Source organism: Sebastes umbrosus, chromosome 4, assembly GCF_015220745.1.
Source record: "Sebastes umbrosus isolate fSebUmb1 chromosome 4, fSebUmb1.pri, whole genome shotgun sequence".
NCBI lineage: Eukaryota > Metazoa > Chordata > Actinopteri > Perciformes > Sebastidae > Sebastes > Sebastes umbrosus.
In genome coordinates this window covers 4,925,242-4,942,475 of record NC_051272.1, presented here as the reverse complement: position 1 = coordinate 4,942,475, position 17,234 = coordinate 4,925,242, and the positions used below count along the sequence as shown (strand labels likewise).

Below are 17,234 nucleotides of genomic sequence, written 5' to 3'. Positions count from 1 at the left end.
TGCCGTTACTAAGGCGGAGGAGAATGCATCATGCAACAACTTCTTGGCAAAAGACTTTCTGACTTAATTGTTTTTTTGATAACAAGTTTCACCTCCTTGTGTTCAGTATGACACTCCTGAGACTAGCTCGTACCATCTACGTGACACATACCATGTGCTAAAAATGCACTACACAATATTTCCTGGACACAGGAGGTGTGAAAAGTATTACTAAATCCTATTATTGTTGCATGACAGTGGAGATCAAGCTCCCTATTTGGAATAAAAAAAAAATGGTGTACTTAGTTAAAGGATCATTTCACCCCAAAATGAAAAATGTGTCCGTAACTTACGTCTTGCCCCATGTCGCTAAATACTCCAATAAATACAATTTGTACAAACAAACCCCCATAAAAGTTAGCCACTGTTCCATTTCAGCTCTTTTCAAAACTATTACATTTAGTGCTAACTTCCTGCATCTGACCAAGATATTGTACGTGTACAGTAATTATGCTTATGGGGCATTCATTTGGCTACAAAAACAAACTTTCCACAGCAATTGTGGGGAGAAAAGTAACATGCCTTTTGGCACACAATGGCCATGTTAAAGGGGCCTGGTTGTAGGTTGCAGATTGCAACCAACAGAGTACCCCTACACTCACTCCTCCATTTCTAAGACTGCAGTAACGTGAGCCGCCGAGTGTAAAACTGTGGTAACGCCGTTCACCTCGCTCAGAGGCCATCCATACCATAATAACATTAGGAGCACCGGAAGTCAGACGGCGGCGGGCGGTACCACGGTTTAGCACTCTGCGGCTCATGTTACCGCAGTTTCACAAGCGTGTCGGAGAGCTATGGTGGCCTTCGGGCAACGTAAAAACGTGTTTAGGCTCTCTAGATTTGTCCGTTCTGGGCTACTGTAGAAACATGGCGGAGCAACATAGTGCACTGCGTGAAGAGGACCCGCTCCCTATGTAGATATGAAGGACTCATTCTAAGCCAATGAAAACAACAATTCTTGCTGCTTATACACTAATGAAAATATAGTTATGAATATTATATTACATTTCTGCTAATAGATCCCCAGAAAAGCTACACACTGTTCCTTTAACTTTAGCATTTAAGGATAATTTGACTGGAATGCAATTAAAAGTCATTTTCATTGTTTTGTAGTCATACAAACTTTAGTGGAGTTTTAACTGACATGGGATGAGTGCATAATGATTGAATTTTTATTTTGGGGTGAACTACTCCTTTAAAGGTCCCCTAAACCATCGGTTTAAAGTGGCAAATAAATATACAAAAAGGTTAATGAACATTACCTCATTGTGCCTGACCACAGACCACTAAACTGCACAACACGGGAGCGGTTTGTTCACGCCGCCACGTATTGTCTGAGATATGTTCGGCAGAAACAAAAATGTCACATTGTTGGAAGCGAGAATGTTATCACATTGAAACATCGTAATGTCAACACTCAAGCCTTTTTCTCGTCACTGTCTCGTCTTGGTCTGGCTTGCCAATGAAGAATGGCCTAGTTTCAGAAAACAGCTTCTGTGAGGAAGTTAACTTTCCTGGGCTCACAAATTGGTCACACAACACAGCTCGGGGTTAACAGACTGAAATCTCAGGGCTCATGGATTAATTTGGGGAAGTCAGGGCTGAAGCTCACTGATTGGCTGGGAGCAGGCCCTGCCTTTGGGCGTGCTCCAAAATGGCATTGTAGCAGAAGTAGTACTGGTCCGGGGTTTGAATGCTGAAGGCCCTCTGTGTTCTCATGCGTCGCACCGTCTGGCAAACATTTAGTGAGCCTACGTCCTGTAACTGGGACAGACAGATGTCCAGGGCACAGAAGGTACCTGCAAGCAACAGGGCGTGTTAGCAGCGACACTTTTTAAGAAGGGATTATTGACAATAGTTGTGTTTCCATTCAATTGTCAAACATATTTTAAGCAAACTTTTGAAATGTCGAAAAAAAAAAAAGCAAATTAGGCACGTTTCCATCAATCCACCCGACCCGTCTGGAAACACGGACCCCCGTCTCGTTTACCACGCTTCGTGGGTGTGACTTTTTTTGCCGCGTCATCACCGTTCATATTTATACAACTAATGTGTTTATGATTAAATGTTTACTAGAGCACAAAATTGTTTACATGAACACAAAGTTCTTCATTGATCAAAGTGCACCAGATTGATGCATTTAACTTCAAAATGTAGGCTTCAAAATGTTCTTTCTAAATGCACAAAGTTTCCAAAGTCGACGAGTAATCGTGTTTATATAATCGTGATCTCAATATTGACCAAAATAACCGTGATTATGATTTCGCCATAATCGAGCAGCCCTAGAAGACATTATAAAAATATATCCGCGAAGACGTCAACAGTGAAAACAGCTGATCAGTCATGTGAGTTACATGTTCGCTATGTCACAAGTTATTCGGCAAAGGTGTTTCCACAAAACTTTTAGCACAAATCTTCTTCGACAAACCTTCAAGGGGAACGTAAATTTGCGCATTTGAGGAAGTTTCCATACAGCTTTTGTAATGCAATATATCAAAACGCGCATAAAAAAAACGTTGATGGAAACAGCTAATGGTTGTTAATACTGCCTTAAAAAAAACAAACTATGAGGCGAATTCAGGCATATACGATTTAAGGATCTCACCTGTTCTCCCAATCCCTGCACTGCAGTGGACCACCATCGGGGGTCCCTGTGGGTGGCCGGCCCACTGAAGCCCCAAACCCTTCACCAATTTCCTCTGTTGTCTCTTCACAGCTCCCAGGAAGTCAATGAGAGTCACTGCTGAGGTGGGAACGCCGTAGTCGGGCCAGCTGAGGTACTGGAAATGACTCACTTGTCTCTGTTCACATGTCTGAATGGATAAAAGAGGATTTTAGCTGCATGCTTCTTGTACGTCACGCTCTTGAAATATGGCATGATGGCACCATTAAAGGAATATATGCTTACTTGCCAAGAGCTAGATGAGAAAATCAATACCACTCTCGTGTCTGTACGTTATATAGAAAGCTGGAGCCAGCAGGTGTTTAGCTTAGCTTAGCATAAAGTAAATACCGGAAACAAGCTTGGCTCTGTGCAAAGTAAAAAAAAAAAAAAAAACACCTATCAGCAGCTTGTATCTAATTTGTTTAAAAAGGGACGTCTGGGCTACATTGCTTATCCTGCTTCCACCTGACCCAGATAAAGAGGGGAAGATGGATCTAATTACAGCAATTTGTGGGCCAGAAATTAAAAAAAATATCTTACGCAGGTATGACCTAGCATGTTCGTTAACAAACGGAAGATTGTTGCGACATGAACTTTCCGGTTGCAATACACATTGTTGCAGTGGTACCTCAGTGTTGTGCAGTTCGAGGGTGGTGTGGTTGTAGTGGGTGTGGTGGTCCACCCTTTGGTTAACCACTGCCATGTGGCCATAGACCTCCTGCCCTCCTTCCTCCAGAGGCCAATACTGTCCACACTTCCTCCGACTGCCCTCATCTGTCCTGCAGCACAGAGACACGACATACTTGATGAAATACATTTAAGTCACAGAAGCTGGCAGCTTTTCCAGACTCAATAAACAAGTTATATGTATACACTGTATATATCAAGTTATATTTGGCATTTTTTAAAAAAATCTACTAAACTTACCTGGTTGTCATGACGATAATGAGCACGTTTTGTTCCCAGACCATTCTCCAGAAATCACCGTAGGTCTTTTCCAATGGTCCTACACAAGTACAACAGGAGATTCAAAGCACATTAAAATGGCTTCAGTTCAGTCGATGATCAGTGTAATAGCGTTAACTTTGTTAAAGAAAACTATGACGAAATATGTTCGACAACGACCTTTTTTTCCATGACTAAGGCGAGACGATGATGAGACGGAACTGACGTCATTAAACTCATTAAACGGTGACGATATAAAATATGCAATATCATTGACTGCAGCGGCGGTGCTCAGTCCATCTCTCTCTGTGTCTCAGTCTTCAGTCCTGACAATTGTGTTACTGTAATGCATAAAGTTTGCAGAGTGGGTCGGGTTTCGGGTTGTTGATCAACACATATTTTTGCATGTCGGTCAGCGTGGATTGGCTTTCATAACAGGCTGAGTGGGTGCGACTGACGCATCACTGATGAGCGCAGTCAGGAGGACTCAACCTGTGTTTTAATAAGGTAATGATAAGATAGAATCTTATGTGAAATTAGTTTGACAAAATTATTGGTTTTGGCTGGACAAGGTTGACTAAAATGTTCGATATAATCTGATGACTAAAAAAAGGACATTTTAATAAATCAAAAAACAGTTGAAAACATTAAGAGAGAAAACAATTTGACTAAAAGTTGGCTAAAATCTAATGATTTTGGTCGACTAAAACTGGACTAAAACGTTTTGGGTTGTCGTCGAGTAAAACTAAAACTATGAAGGATAACAATTACTAAAATGTGACTAAAACTAATAATTATTTTTGTCTTTAGAGTAGGACTAAAACTAAATCTAAAAGAGCTGCCAAAATGAACACTGTAGTGTAATGGAACATAGAATAGCAGCTTAATGAACTACACTCATATTAAACACTAATAAAGACAACTGCTACTTTTTGACATGGTAGTGAAAATAATCTTGAGACCCTTTGCTGTTCTCAACTGCTCATTTACTGCTAACGATTCTTTAATTAAAAAATTGACCTCAGAGTGGATCATTGTATGCACATAACACGAAAATGCTTATTAGTTTTAGTCAAATTTTAGTCATTTTTATCCTTCATAGTTTTAGTCTTGCTTTAGTCGCCGAAAAGTCATTACATTTTCGTCAAAATGTTTTCTCTCTGTGAAACCATCCATGTATCCATCTATACATACAATTAAATATTTAAGTATCTCTTTAAATACTTCAGCAATGTGGCAGTTGTCATACCTTGAGTACCAATGTATGCATTCCTCTGTTTGTAGCCGTCCATGTTGCTCGCATTGATGTAGTCTGATCTCTGTGGGAACAACAAAGCTTTGTTACAAAGATGGAGGATGCTCGCAAAATCTGAAGTATATCACGTCAGTTCAAGAAAACGCTAAAAGGTGAATGGTGCTATGACCTGAATGAGACTGTAGAGCTCAGCTGTCTACACGGGGCTGATAGAGTATTCAGTTATTTTAGAGGAGTAAACACAGCTGAATGAAAATACTCTGGTTCCACTTTCTGGACAAAAACCTGGCGGCGTGGCAGCCTTTCAAACATGCTGAAGCTTGGCACGCTTCTCGGCAGCTGAGAGTGATCATGAATGGAACTGGCAGTCTTTTTATTTTCACATGAATGACAACTGTAATGTGCAGATTGTTAAAACAATCACCCACCTCGTTCCTTCTGGATTTCAAACGAACTCTTGTTTGATCGAGGCACAGTACGTCGCCGTAGCGATTCCTCTCCTGATTGTAAGCTGATCTGTAGACAAATAAAACCAACATTTACTAATGGAGCTGGAGCAGCCTCTAGCTGCTAGGGCTGGGCAATATGCCGATATATATCGTCAAAACAATATAATAATGTCTACTGTATATATTTTTCTATGTCATCTCTATCATGATATAGGCTAGGGCAATATTTATTTATTTTTTCTCCATAATTTTGATTAAAACTGTTGTGTTGATTTTGCACTTAAGTCCTTAAAATGAGAAAATACTCTACTTTTCATTTGTCAAGTATTTAATTCACAAGAGTATACAAAAATAGGCTTTACCATGTGCTTATTTTAGAATATTAAGTTATAAAATTACCAGAAAACATGCTATATTGTGATTTATATTACAGTTATTGAGATATGAAATTACCTATATCGTCATGATAGAAGATTTTGTCCATATCGCTCAGCCCTACTAGCTGCATTGGTTTTTACTGTACATGCATTATACAGCCAACAGTGCAAAATCCAAATATATTCAAAGATGAAATCCTCACATTTAAGAAGCTGATACCATCAAAAATTTGCATTTTGGCTTGAAAAATTGCTGAAATGATTATTAAATTAGTTGCAGATTAATTTTATGTTAAATGACTAATCAATTAATTGTTTCAGCTCTAACAGAACTGATTATCATTTTGTCTACTTGTTCTGCTGGTAGTGTGAGCTCAGGTCCACTATAATTATTCACCCATTGAACACAAGTAGCCTAAACTGGGACATTCGTTTTAGGGTGTAACTTTAATCGTTCCCGGGGGGAAAGTAAACTAATTAATTGCTTTTACAAAAAGTAATAAGTCAGGGAATTGTCTATTGGTTCCTTGTTTTGAGTAATGATCCCATGAAACTTCAATGCTCCAAATGTTATCCCTGAAGTCTGAAGCAGATATGTACAGTACGTCTGCTGCCGTAAACTCACTGTGCACAGTGGAAGGTTCCGGGCGGCGGCTCTTTGCGGAGCTCCTCGTACTCAAGATGGATGCCCGTGCGCTGAAGCCTGCCGAGGTGCGTCAGCAGCTCCTGCGGGCGCATGGACTCGGGTCCGGGGATGTGAATGGAAGCATCTTCCACTGGAATGCCCACCAGCTCGTCCACCGGGTCCACCCGGCCGTTCTGCCCCGCCAGCAGCTGCTGGTTCCAGCTGTACGACTCCAGAGGCAGCAGGCCGCCGAGGTGCTGGGGGAGACAGTCTCTGGGGAGGTGCTGGCGCAGCTCGGCCATTTTCACCATCTGAACCTGGAGTTAGAGGAGAAAGGGATCGACAGAGGTCAATAAGTTCACACACACTGGTTCCCAACCTTTTTCCTTAAGGGACCCTTTTTCTATCACTGAGTAAACTAACGACCTCTGACAACTAAGTGACTTATTCTATGGATATTTCATATACATCAATGTACAACAATAACAGTACAGAACAACAGATTAACTGTACAATTAAACCAAATAGTGAACACAATAACTGCAGGAAGTTTGTGTAAAACAAGCACCTTGGATGAATTTTGAGCAGATAATTTCCTGTGAATATCACATCAGAGATGAGTTTTCCTTTTATTTTTAGGAACTTTTAATAAAATTCTCTGTATTGTGTATATATATTTTTTTTTATTTTTTAACAATTATTCATATTTAAGAGGCTTCTTTTTTGACAAATTCAGTGTTTTCTTCACCCTGACGCTTGACCATTGTTCCATTAGCTCTTTGGTTGTTTTAACTGCATACTTTTCTAATGCAGAACGAGGCTGTTCAGCAGAGAGGGAAGGCTCTGTGAATATAACTTGTGTTCACCGTGTCCTTCTTCTGTGAGTTTTTTAAAAGTGTATATCTTAAATAACAAAGATATAAAACTTTAAAAAATAATTTCTTTTAGTTTTCTCACAGAAATGATGGAAAATGCTGAGATATAGACCAACTGCATATATTTTTTAAAAAGTTGTCTTACACCTCTTAAAGGGACTGTTTGTAACTTTTTAAACGTATAAATGTAACAGGTCGCCACACATGCGCGCTCGCATATGCGCGTTCGCGTGTGGCCGCTGCCTCTCCTCCTCTGCCTGCCTGCCTTCACTAAGACAGCGCGCGTTCTCGCTCAGCTCGCTCAACATCTAGACGTGAACGCGTGCTCACTCCACATTGCAGAAGAGTTAGTAGCTCTGAGAATATCTAGTGAATGCACAGGGGACGTTTGTGCAGAAATAAATGCTGCAGCTCCTCCAGACCAACAGAGGTTTCCCGTGTCTTGTGAAGTGACGGAGCGCCTCAGCGAGTAACGTTATCGTCTCGTTACCGACCGGGTGCCGGTGTCTCCTCTGCTCTCTCCGGCTGCGGGCGGAGAGAGCAGGGAGACATGCTGCAGAGCCTTGCTGCATCAGCCTGCGTTGAGGGAGGAAAAGCCAACACTAAGATCAGATCTAAATCATGTTCATGGAGAGACCTTCGTCTGGTCAGCTAACATTACTACCAAGCAGCTGAAATATAGAGTGATATTGTGGTTTTAGCTGACGTGTGTCGCCTCACTGTTTTGAGCGATGCTCGTTCAGGTATATTTAGAGCGAGCAAGCGCGAGCCCGACGCTGACTTTAGTTCATTTCACGGCCACAGGTGTCACTGTTAACAAGCATTTCTGAAAGTTACAAATAGTCCCTTTAAATTCAAAAAGAGGCCTCACAACCCCCTTTGAAGCTTTAGCGACCCCTAGTGGGGAACAAATGGTAGCCCGTGGTGGAGGGCTGAACTTGCTGATAACTAGTATTGATTATTCTTTTTCCCATTTTTTATGTCAAACAGTATTTGTTTATTTGTCTCTTCTTGATTGTAAGAATAATCCTGAAACACAATTTACAGTCGACCATCAGGTGACTCTCCAGAAATCCATACTAATGAAATTCTTCGGTGACATTAATGTAGGCCGGGTGATCGACTCCTGTGATTCAAGCATTAACATCCCAGCGATGTATGAGGCAGCGGGGTGGATTAGTGGCTGGAGAGAAGCCCCTAATCAAATGATCACTTGCAACAATCAATGACACTGAGTTGCCTTCTCGCTCACTGTATGCCACTCCAGATAAACTAAACAGAATTTTCTAAACTAAGTATCATCATAAACATGGAGCAAGTGTTAGAAAATGAGCTCCTCCATTTACCCTCTCCCTGAGTTTCTCCTTGAGAAGCAGGCTGAGCAGATTGTAGGGCACTCGAAACCAAACAGGGGCGCCGACAATCAACACCTTCTTCAGCCTGGCGGGGAACGCCCCCTGGTGGAGAGAGACAGCAACAACTTATAACAGACTATTTCAGATTCACCAGGATTTATTTCATGCTTTTATTCTGCTCGGGAAAAATCCCCAGGGCAGTGGTTGGAAGCCGAGGAGGAGTACCTAATTAGAATATCAAAGATAACTGCTCTCAAACTTATAACAAAAAAATATGCTTTTGAAATGGAGTCCCACAACAGAGAAGTGGAGGGAACGAGTAGAATAAGTAAAGGAAATGGAGCAACTTACATACAAAATCAGGGGAAAAGGGACATTAGCCAGGAAATGGAGGTCCAAATGTGAAACTACACACTAACAATGTAGCAGATAATGAATGAGTGTTGGGTCAACAGCCTATAGAGGGAGCACAACAGGGTTGATGTTGTTGTAAGAAGATGGATGAATGAATAATGAACGTGAGTGAGAACGTTAAGAGGAGCGGACCTGGAGAAATGAGGAGAAGGGTTTTAACTTATTGTACAGTCATGCATTAAAGGTATATCTCTGTGGGGCCTCACTCACCCAAATATCTGCTGCTGCTGCTATAGATAATTTACAGTCTTTAATGCAATTGTTTTGTAATATGTACATATCATCTGTCACTGCCAATATAAATCCTATAAATCCTACTCACTGTACATACAGTGTTTGCAACTTCTACAACACTTGACTTGTATATAGACATTTTATATTATTATTATTATTGTATTCTTATTTTATTGTTGGTCATTATTGTTCCTAGCTGTTATTTCTATTCTGTGTAAGTACAGAATAAATAAATCGGATTATGAAAATGAAGTCATCATTTGGACCAGGGGTTCTCAAACCTTTTGAGACAAACCCCTCATAATCATAACACCATTATAAGCATAATGCTTACTACCATTTGTACTCTTAGATGACATTGGAACTATTTGTATTCTAAAACTTTTCAACCTAAATACTTCAGACCTGTTTGATAGTGATAAACAGAAACACATTTTCATTTAAATCAAGTTAATACCACTTTGTTTTGCCCCGATATAATCAAATGTCACTTTAGCTTGGCCGGTTTCATTGGCTAGCACCTGAAGACACATTTTAGTCTCCCGTCGCTGTCGCTCGATATAACTGTCGTCATATTTTCTCAATTTAGCTGGTTTGGTCTTAGCGTCACTTGATGATGTGGACTGACTCAAATACTTCTCCATGCTCACCAGCTAGCTAGCGAATAAGCTTAAGCTAAGCAGCAGCAGGAAGGGTTAGTTGCGCTCTGAGTGAAGTGACTGATTGACGTGATGTGTCACAATCATATCAGTTTATTGGCCCAAAGCTAATGTGGGTGGTAGTGATGGACACAATATGCTTGTTTTATTGGCGCAAATGGTTCCCATCTGTAGATATATACTTTTTAGTGATACAGCACAGTTTAATAATTTATAGCAAATTATTTCTCTGGGGGTCCCTGGACCCCTCTTTGAGAATCATTGATTTAGACAATCGTGCTAGTTTGTTTTGTCTTTAAAATAAAGTACTTTATCCTCAAAACACGACTTGGATAGTGTAATCACAAAAGCTCATCCTCTCACTTTAAGATTGTGGTTCTACTGTATATATTAACTGAATTTGATTAGCACAGCTGCAGTCAATGTTAAGATCAATATGTGGGCACAAAATACATGCTGTTGCTGCTGATGTGGCCACATAAGTGTCTGCGTTATTGACTCCAGATGAGACACTACTAGATCCTTAAAGCACAAATCAGTGGTGCTTATTTTGGCAAGGTACCTGCAAGTATGCCTACATCTGAGTATTACACAGCCGCGGTGTATGGATTAAATAATTCTTAAGCTTGTCAACCCAGTCGGTGAGCCGTTCATTTTGCCCTTTGGATGGGCACTAAATTCCATGAAGACATCAACCCGGTTTTAATCAATCTACTTCTTCACGGGATGAAGGACATAGCTCTACAGTTATGTATTAACTTCCTCTGGAAATGGCAGATAATTCAACCTACCTCCTTTCAATATATGTAGGAGTGTTTACAATAGCACTATTTCTCAGGGTCATGCATCCCATTTTCTCAGATATTTCTCTTTGTTTGGCATCGACTGCACATGTATAAAAACATTTAATGTGAATGTGTTAAATGCAGCGCTGTAAGCCAAACCTTGAGCAGGTTGAGGATCTTCTTGCTCAGGTCCAGCTCAAAGTTTGTGTAGTTGGAGCCCGCCATGTCGTAGATGAACACCAAGCCATTCCTCTGGGTCTCAAAGCTGTGGGCAAACACAGTTAAGACTTCTCTGTTAATGTTCTGGATATCTTAACAAACCGGTCAGGTAATAACCAATTTATACAGGCAAATGCAAGTTTTTTTCCAACACAGCAGAAAGACAGCATACTGACATAACTAAGACTGAAACTAACAATTATTTTCATTGTCAATTAATCTGTAGATTATTTTCTCAATTAGTTGTTTGGTCTATAAAATGTCAGAAAATGGTGAAAAACGTCGATCAGTGTTCCCCAAAGCCAAAAAAATGACGTCCTCAAATGTCTTGTTTTGTCCACAACTCAAAGATATTCAGTTTACTGTCATAGAGGAGGAAAGAAACCAGAAAATAGTCACATTTAAGAAGCTGGAATCAGAGAATTTAGACTTTTTTCTCAAAAAATTACTCAAACCAATTAATTGATTATCAAAATAGTTGGCGATTAATTTAATAGTTGACAAATAATCGATTAATCGTTGCAGCTCTAGACATAACACTTAGAACTTCAAAACAGTAGAGTTACCATGAAACACAGAGAAAGCTGTCTTTTAATAGTCAAATTACATGTTCAGGATTCCCTCAAGGAAAACTAACCCACTTGGAAATAAATTAGGTGATATTATATTTGGTAAGGTTTCTAGTTTAAGAAAAAAATCCTGCACCAGATTCCAGGGCTAAAGCAGGACACATTACTCTAGGGGAAAACGGATGCCGAGTGTTGATCAGATAACTTTTCACTAATACTTTAAAAGAAGACTTATATTCAGGGTATCTACCTAAAACCTACAGTCCTTCTCACCTTTCCACGGCCCGATCCAGGAGGTAGAAGAGGGCCTGAAGCACCACATGGTTGCCTGTCTTGTTCGGGTGATGAAGTTTGGCCGTGTACAAGGCAATGGAGGCCCCCGAAGGATCCCGTACACTCTGGAATACACAAAACTAACAGGTTATATCAGCATTCGACCTAGTGTGATAAATTAGCCCCCTGTTCACTACCAACTCTAATTGTTGACAGTATTAGCACTGGATTAATTACCATCCATGCATCCCTCTGTTCTCTTAAGCAAGATGGCTAAATCTGAGCTCAAGATTTTCAATAAAAACCAGAGACTAAGTATTTTCTTTGCATACTGAATGTGTTACTTTTCCTCATTTTTCTGCATCTCCAATAACTACCATTGGATTTCTCATTAGACACGTGAATTATGATGTCTGTGAAGGAAATGTTACCAGTGGACTGAATGGAAATGGGGCTGGTTTAAAGTGTGACAACAAGGCAGCTGAATGGAAGACAGCAAAAAAATGGAGAATGAACAACGACCACAGGGGGGCACTTAAGTTCATATGCTGGTTACTGGCAGGCTGCCAAAAAAAGGGCTGTCAACAATTCAACAGGAGAAACCGTTCTTGTCAATAATGATGCTGCAGGTCTTACAGCTCTTTTTTCCATCCTGAGAGGGAGACGGGACATATTTTTCATGTCAAGCCTGATCAGTGTTGAGGCGGCTGGTGTCAAGAGAGCCGGAGGTTCTTCACTGAATGAATGAAGGCTGCTGACCAAAGGAGCCGTCCTTTGTAAGCAAATAAGCCTGCGTTATCGGGCATGGGGGCTAAAAATACCTCAGGCAGGATATGAAGCCTGCTGCCGAGGCTGGAGACCTCCGACGTCAGACAAGAGGATGTGCAGCATCAATGCCACTGTGGCACGTCAACGGGGAAGGAAGGAGGGAAACGCAGGAGTGTGTGTGAGTGTGTGTGTGTGTGTGTGTGTGTGTGTGTGTGTGTGTGTGTGGTGGAAGGGGGGCATCTTTATAGTTGTGATTTGGCTGACAAAAGGCTAAATTTATCTGGCACAGGAAATCCACCCGCTACATCAGTCAATAACTTGCACCCCAAAAGGACCACAAGTTCCTCGGTATGAGAACCTGCTTTCAGAATTTGCACCCTAAACTTTTCTTGTCATTACATTCGCAATTTGGAAGTTTTGAAGTGGTGCTTTTGTGTGATTCTTTGTGCAGAAAGACAGTTTCAGATCCGTCGATTAAATCAACTAATCTATAAGTCGACAATTTAAAAGTGTTAGTCGAATAAGAAATTCTTTGGTCGTGGACAACCCTACATTTATCATAATAATGAAAGAACGTGCAACAGTGCAACAATCTGTCTTATTGTTCACGTTTCTAATAGTTTTTGGGCAACAATGGAGGTCTATGGGATAGAGGAATAAGCTATATCAGGCTTTGGATATACAGACAATACTTGTCAGTAGGATTAACTCAGTGTTGGTTTTGATCTCTTCATATATATCGGCTGCCTTATCCTTGAATTGTTCTGTAATATGACATTGGACTGGATTTTTCCATTTAAAGGATGCCAACTGTAGAGGAGATTTAAAGGACACTCTTACCAACACGGTGAACTTTCCACTGAGCAGCTCCGAGCGCAGAGGTTCTTCCTGAGGCTGAAGTCTGACGATTCCTTCTTTAAGACGTGTTTCCTGAAGAAAACAGATCACAGCAGGTGAAGTCAGGCCACGCAGTAACCATAACAGGCCGTCACTTTGAGGTGAATTCCTCTCTGTGAACAATGGAGAATTACCCGCCTGGCTTTCCTGCCAGGAGGATCCCTCTCTGCAAGGTTTCCACTCCTTTTTTCCACCCCTAAGGAGGTTGTGTGGGAGTTTCTTGAACTCATTCTTCCAAGCATGGGAGGTGTCTTTTCCATTTACTGTTGTATTTACCTTTTTTTTTTCCTTTTAAATAATGTGGGCCCTTAACTATGATTAAGAGGTATACGAATAAACTTCAGTGACAAATATAGGATGAACCTAACCTTCCTGAAGGAGAAGTTGTCAAACCCAAAATAATGTCCCCACAATTTCACTAGCACTGATTTTAGTTTGGTTTTCATTGAGGCTTTTCCACTTGATCGAGGAGACATGATGGAAACTGCCTCTATTGATTTAGCACTTACTGCAGCTCACTTATTCCTTGTTCTTTTAAGATTCTTTTTTTAATCAATTATGTGTTATTGGTAATGGGAGACGAATATGAAAGAAAGACCAACGTTCCAGCAACCAATGTTCTCAGTAATGTAAGCTCCGCAGACAGACATAATGCGTTTCTATAAGACGTGTACATGATAACAGAGATTGAGACTTAATATCTATAACAGCGTTTCCCAAACTTTTTTTCCGGGGACCCACTTTTTAAAAATGACAAACCATTGTGTCCTAATTCATAACGGGCCTTATATCTATAAATCGTGAGACGAGCAAATTGGTGCGTAAATGAACGTTCCTGATTATTTTTTACTGCCATTTCCGCATCATCTTACCTTGAATAGGTTAACCCAACCATCTTGAAGAGATATATGTTTGATAAATCACAACTTTGTTATATGCATGTGTTATTGAAAACATATACACATGTTAAACACTTCATAAATGAGACCGAATACATGCATCCCTTCCTCATGTGGCTCAAAGGTGTACTGCAGATATAAATCTTAAAAGACGACGGAAGAAATTCCGCTAATTTATTTGGCGACCACAATAAAATCTCCTGCAACCCTTCTTACGACCCCTTAGAATATGATTGATGACACTGAAACAAAAGAAAATGTTTGACTATGACATGTTAAAATGACCTGGGACCAAGGAAATCCACCTACCAGCACCTCTAAAAGGTCATTAATCAACACTTTTGTCTGCGCCGTACAAAGTCCAGAGTGTAAAAATGACACGTAGAGGTGTTATGAGCTGGACTATCTTTTGGTTGGGTGTGGTTACTTCCTGGAATACTGGCAACCTGACTATGATGACAAGAAAAAAAAACTTAATGGCACTTAATGGTTTATCTAAGTGCTATGATTCATTAAAATACAGCAGGTCTTAGCTGAAACTACTCATGCAGCAGTTAGAATAGATAATACAACACAAAAACACTGGCGTCTCATGCCAGGCCCTACTCGCACGACCAACCGTCTCAGTTTGAATGCCAGCTCGGCCTGTTTGTACGTCCCCCAACGACCAAACAAACACTTCACTGGAAACTTTCCCCCTCAGTTTGTTCTGACAAATTACTTGTCCCCAGCCTCTGTCCTGGTGCTGACGCAGCATTAAACCCAGTTAAATGAACTGTGGCGTGGCAGGGGAGACTAATCCTTCTCAAAGTCACAGTCAAGGCATTCATAAATGAGCCGCGTTTATGCAGGCCAACTATTCACTGCAGAAATAAGAACCCAACTTGGTGATTGAAGCGACGTTACTAAAAAGGTAGGTGGTAAAATCCTGCCACGTCTCAAAGCTATTCAGGTCATTAGAGACGTCTGTGAACTTTCCGTTTACTGCAGCGGATAAACCGGAGCAGATTTGAGCAGATAAACCCCATTTTGCTTGTTCAAATTTGTCCGGAATGAAATTTACAGCGGTATAGACCATTTAGGGACAAAATGAGACATTATCCTCGACTCCCTGGTAGTTATTACGTGGCTCGGAGGAGGAGGCCTTGATTACGTTATTATCTAGATGTTATTTTCAGATCATAAAGTAAATGAGACCTGCAGTCTGATCCACTGGCGCTGCCCTGGAGGTTTCATCTTGATCATCATTTTTCCGGTTTGATGGTAATAATATCACCAAGGTCACCAACTGCTATTTCAGTGATATGTAGTGAAGAGACATCTTTTCTCTGCTACTCGGTGGCACACAGTCAGGTGGCCTCTCAACGTCCCTTATAGCAGACACTTATAGATATACAGCATGCCAAACAAACAGGAAACAAAAAGGTTAGCAATGTTTAATAGAGTTGCACAGCTGTTGTTCGCCTCTAACGCTTAAAAAAAAAAGATCCAAAAGATCCAAAAATAAACAACCTAATGTACAGAGAAACCACCTTCCAGCTCTTTTATTTCACTTATCTTGCAAACGCTAGAAATACTCAACTCTACCATTGTGTTTAGTGTGCAGGCCCAACACACCCTTCCCTGTAAAACTTTATGTTCCTCATTTAGTCTAACCTCATAACACACAACCTCAGCTGTATCAACCAATGAGCTTTGCTGATGACAATACTTATTTCGTGATAAGCTCAAAGCTCTCTGGAAAGCTGAATAAGCCTGCATGCTGCGTCTTGAAATATCCCCCCGGAGTATAATTCAGTACGAGTGTGTGTGCGTGCCTGGCACCAGGTTTTTGGTGCATCTGTTTAGGCGATCTCTTGCTTGGCTACTACTAGGTCTTATTAAGACATTTGTTCAATGAAAAAAGGCCTCATGTTACTGTGCTGTGAGTGAGGTGAAGATGCTGTTTATGACCTCCACCTTTCTACCTCTGGGTCAACCTCTATCTCTGTGTTGTTTGACTGCTACCCTTTGTCTTAAAAAGGCCTTTTAAAACTTTTATACTGTCCTTTGCAACATGTCATCAGCTATTTCTTTCCATCGGAAATAATCACAAAGGTAGTAGCAGTTATGTGTCAGCAGCCACTTCTTACAGATTTTGCAGCCGTGTCATAATCGTCCAAGAGGTTAATATAATTCAAATGGTTCTGTGGAAATAATGGAGATAATATTCAGTATAATGCGATAAGATTGTTCCAATGTGGGTGTAGTTTTCTCGATAATGTTCAAAGAGAAAAAGTGTTTAGGTTTATGAGATAGATATGTCTCTAAATTTAGGTTTCCGAAAACTGGAAACAACCTGAGTTATTGCTTGAGATGAGTCAGCTCATCTAAAAAATGTCTTCACATAAAGACATTTGCCTCTTCTGGCTCTGTTACAGCTTTCCAAATGGCCATCAATGTTAAAGTAAGCAGCTTTGGGTTTTTGTTGACTTTGGTTAAACCTGTTGACAGAAGCCATGAGCATCACTGCCACCAAGGTTTCCCTTCACCCACGACCTTGAGCTGAGCCGAGAAAGAGACAAAAGGTCATAGTCTGTCATGTTTGCACGGTGTAGAGTGATGATGAGACATCTCTTTTCTGGTAATGTAACATTCATAACTTTAGTATGACCGGGCTGAGTATCAAAGATTAATACTGGAAGAGAACAACCAAAATGAGTTGGTAACACCAAGTGTTGAAAAGTACTTTAAGTTGACTGATTAGGCTTGTTTACTTATTCTTTGATCAGATATTTCCTGATATTTGGAGTCTTGTATGCAGGAAAAGTTCTGTATTTAACATTGATCCCCCGAGTAGTTTGGCACAATGTATTAAATGAAAAAAGGTTTAAATGTTTATATATCCCAAATCAAGGTGCCGGAAAAAAAATATTGTTTTGATATTAGTGCC

At 40.5% G+C, this 17,234-nt stretch overlaps 1 protein-coding gene across 2 annotated transcripts in view; it reads right to left on the bottom strand.

The window, feature by feature from the left end:
- Positions 1 to 707: 707 nt before the first annotated feature.
- Positions 708 to 17,234, bottom strand: part of ptpn9a (protein tyrosine phosphatase non-receptor type 9a) — a 29,340-nt gene continuing 12,813 nt past the window's right edge. For both annotated transcript variants that reach the window (XM_037767327.1, XM_037767326.1), the window contains 11 exons: positions 13,347 to 13,436; positions 11,739 to 11,863; positions 10,837 to 10,942; positions 8,577 to 8,687; positions 6,356 to 6,672; positions 5,333 to 5,420; positions 4,899 to 4,968; positions 3,632 to 3,710; positions 3,333 to 3,483; positions 2,645 to 2,852; positions 708 to 1,838 (listed from right to left, as the gene is read on the bottom strand). In XM_037767327.1, the coding sequence (XP_037623255.1) occupies positions 1,648 to 1,838; positions 2,645 to 2,852; positions 3,333 to 3,483; positions 3,632 to 3,710; positions 4,899 to 4,968; positions 5,333 to 5,420; positions 6,356 to 6,672; positions 8,577 to 8,687; positions 10,837 to 10,942; positions 11,739 to 11,863; positions 13,347 to 13,436 (1,536 nt within the window). In that variant the 3' untranslated portion in view covers positions 708 to 1,647. The remainder of the gene's footprint in view (positions 1,839 to 2,644; positions 2,853 to 3,332; positions 3,484 to 3,631; positions 3,711 to 4,898; positions 4,969 to 5,332; positions 5,421 to 6,355; positions 6,673 to 8,576; positions 8,688 to 10,836; positions 10,943 to 11,738; positions 11,864 to 13,346; positions 13,437 to 17,234) is intronic.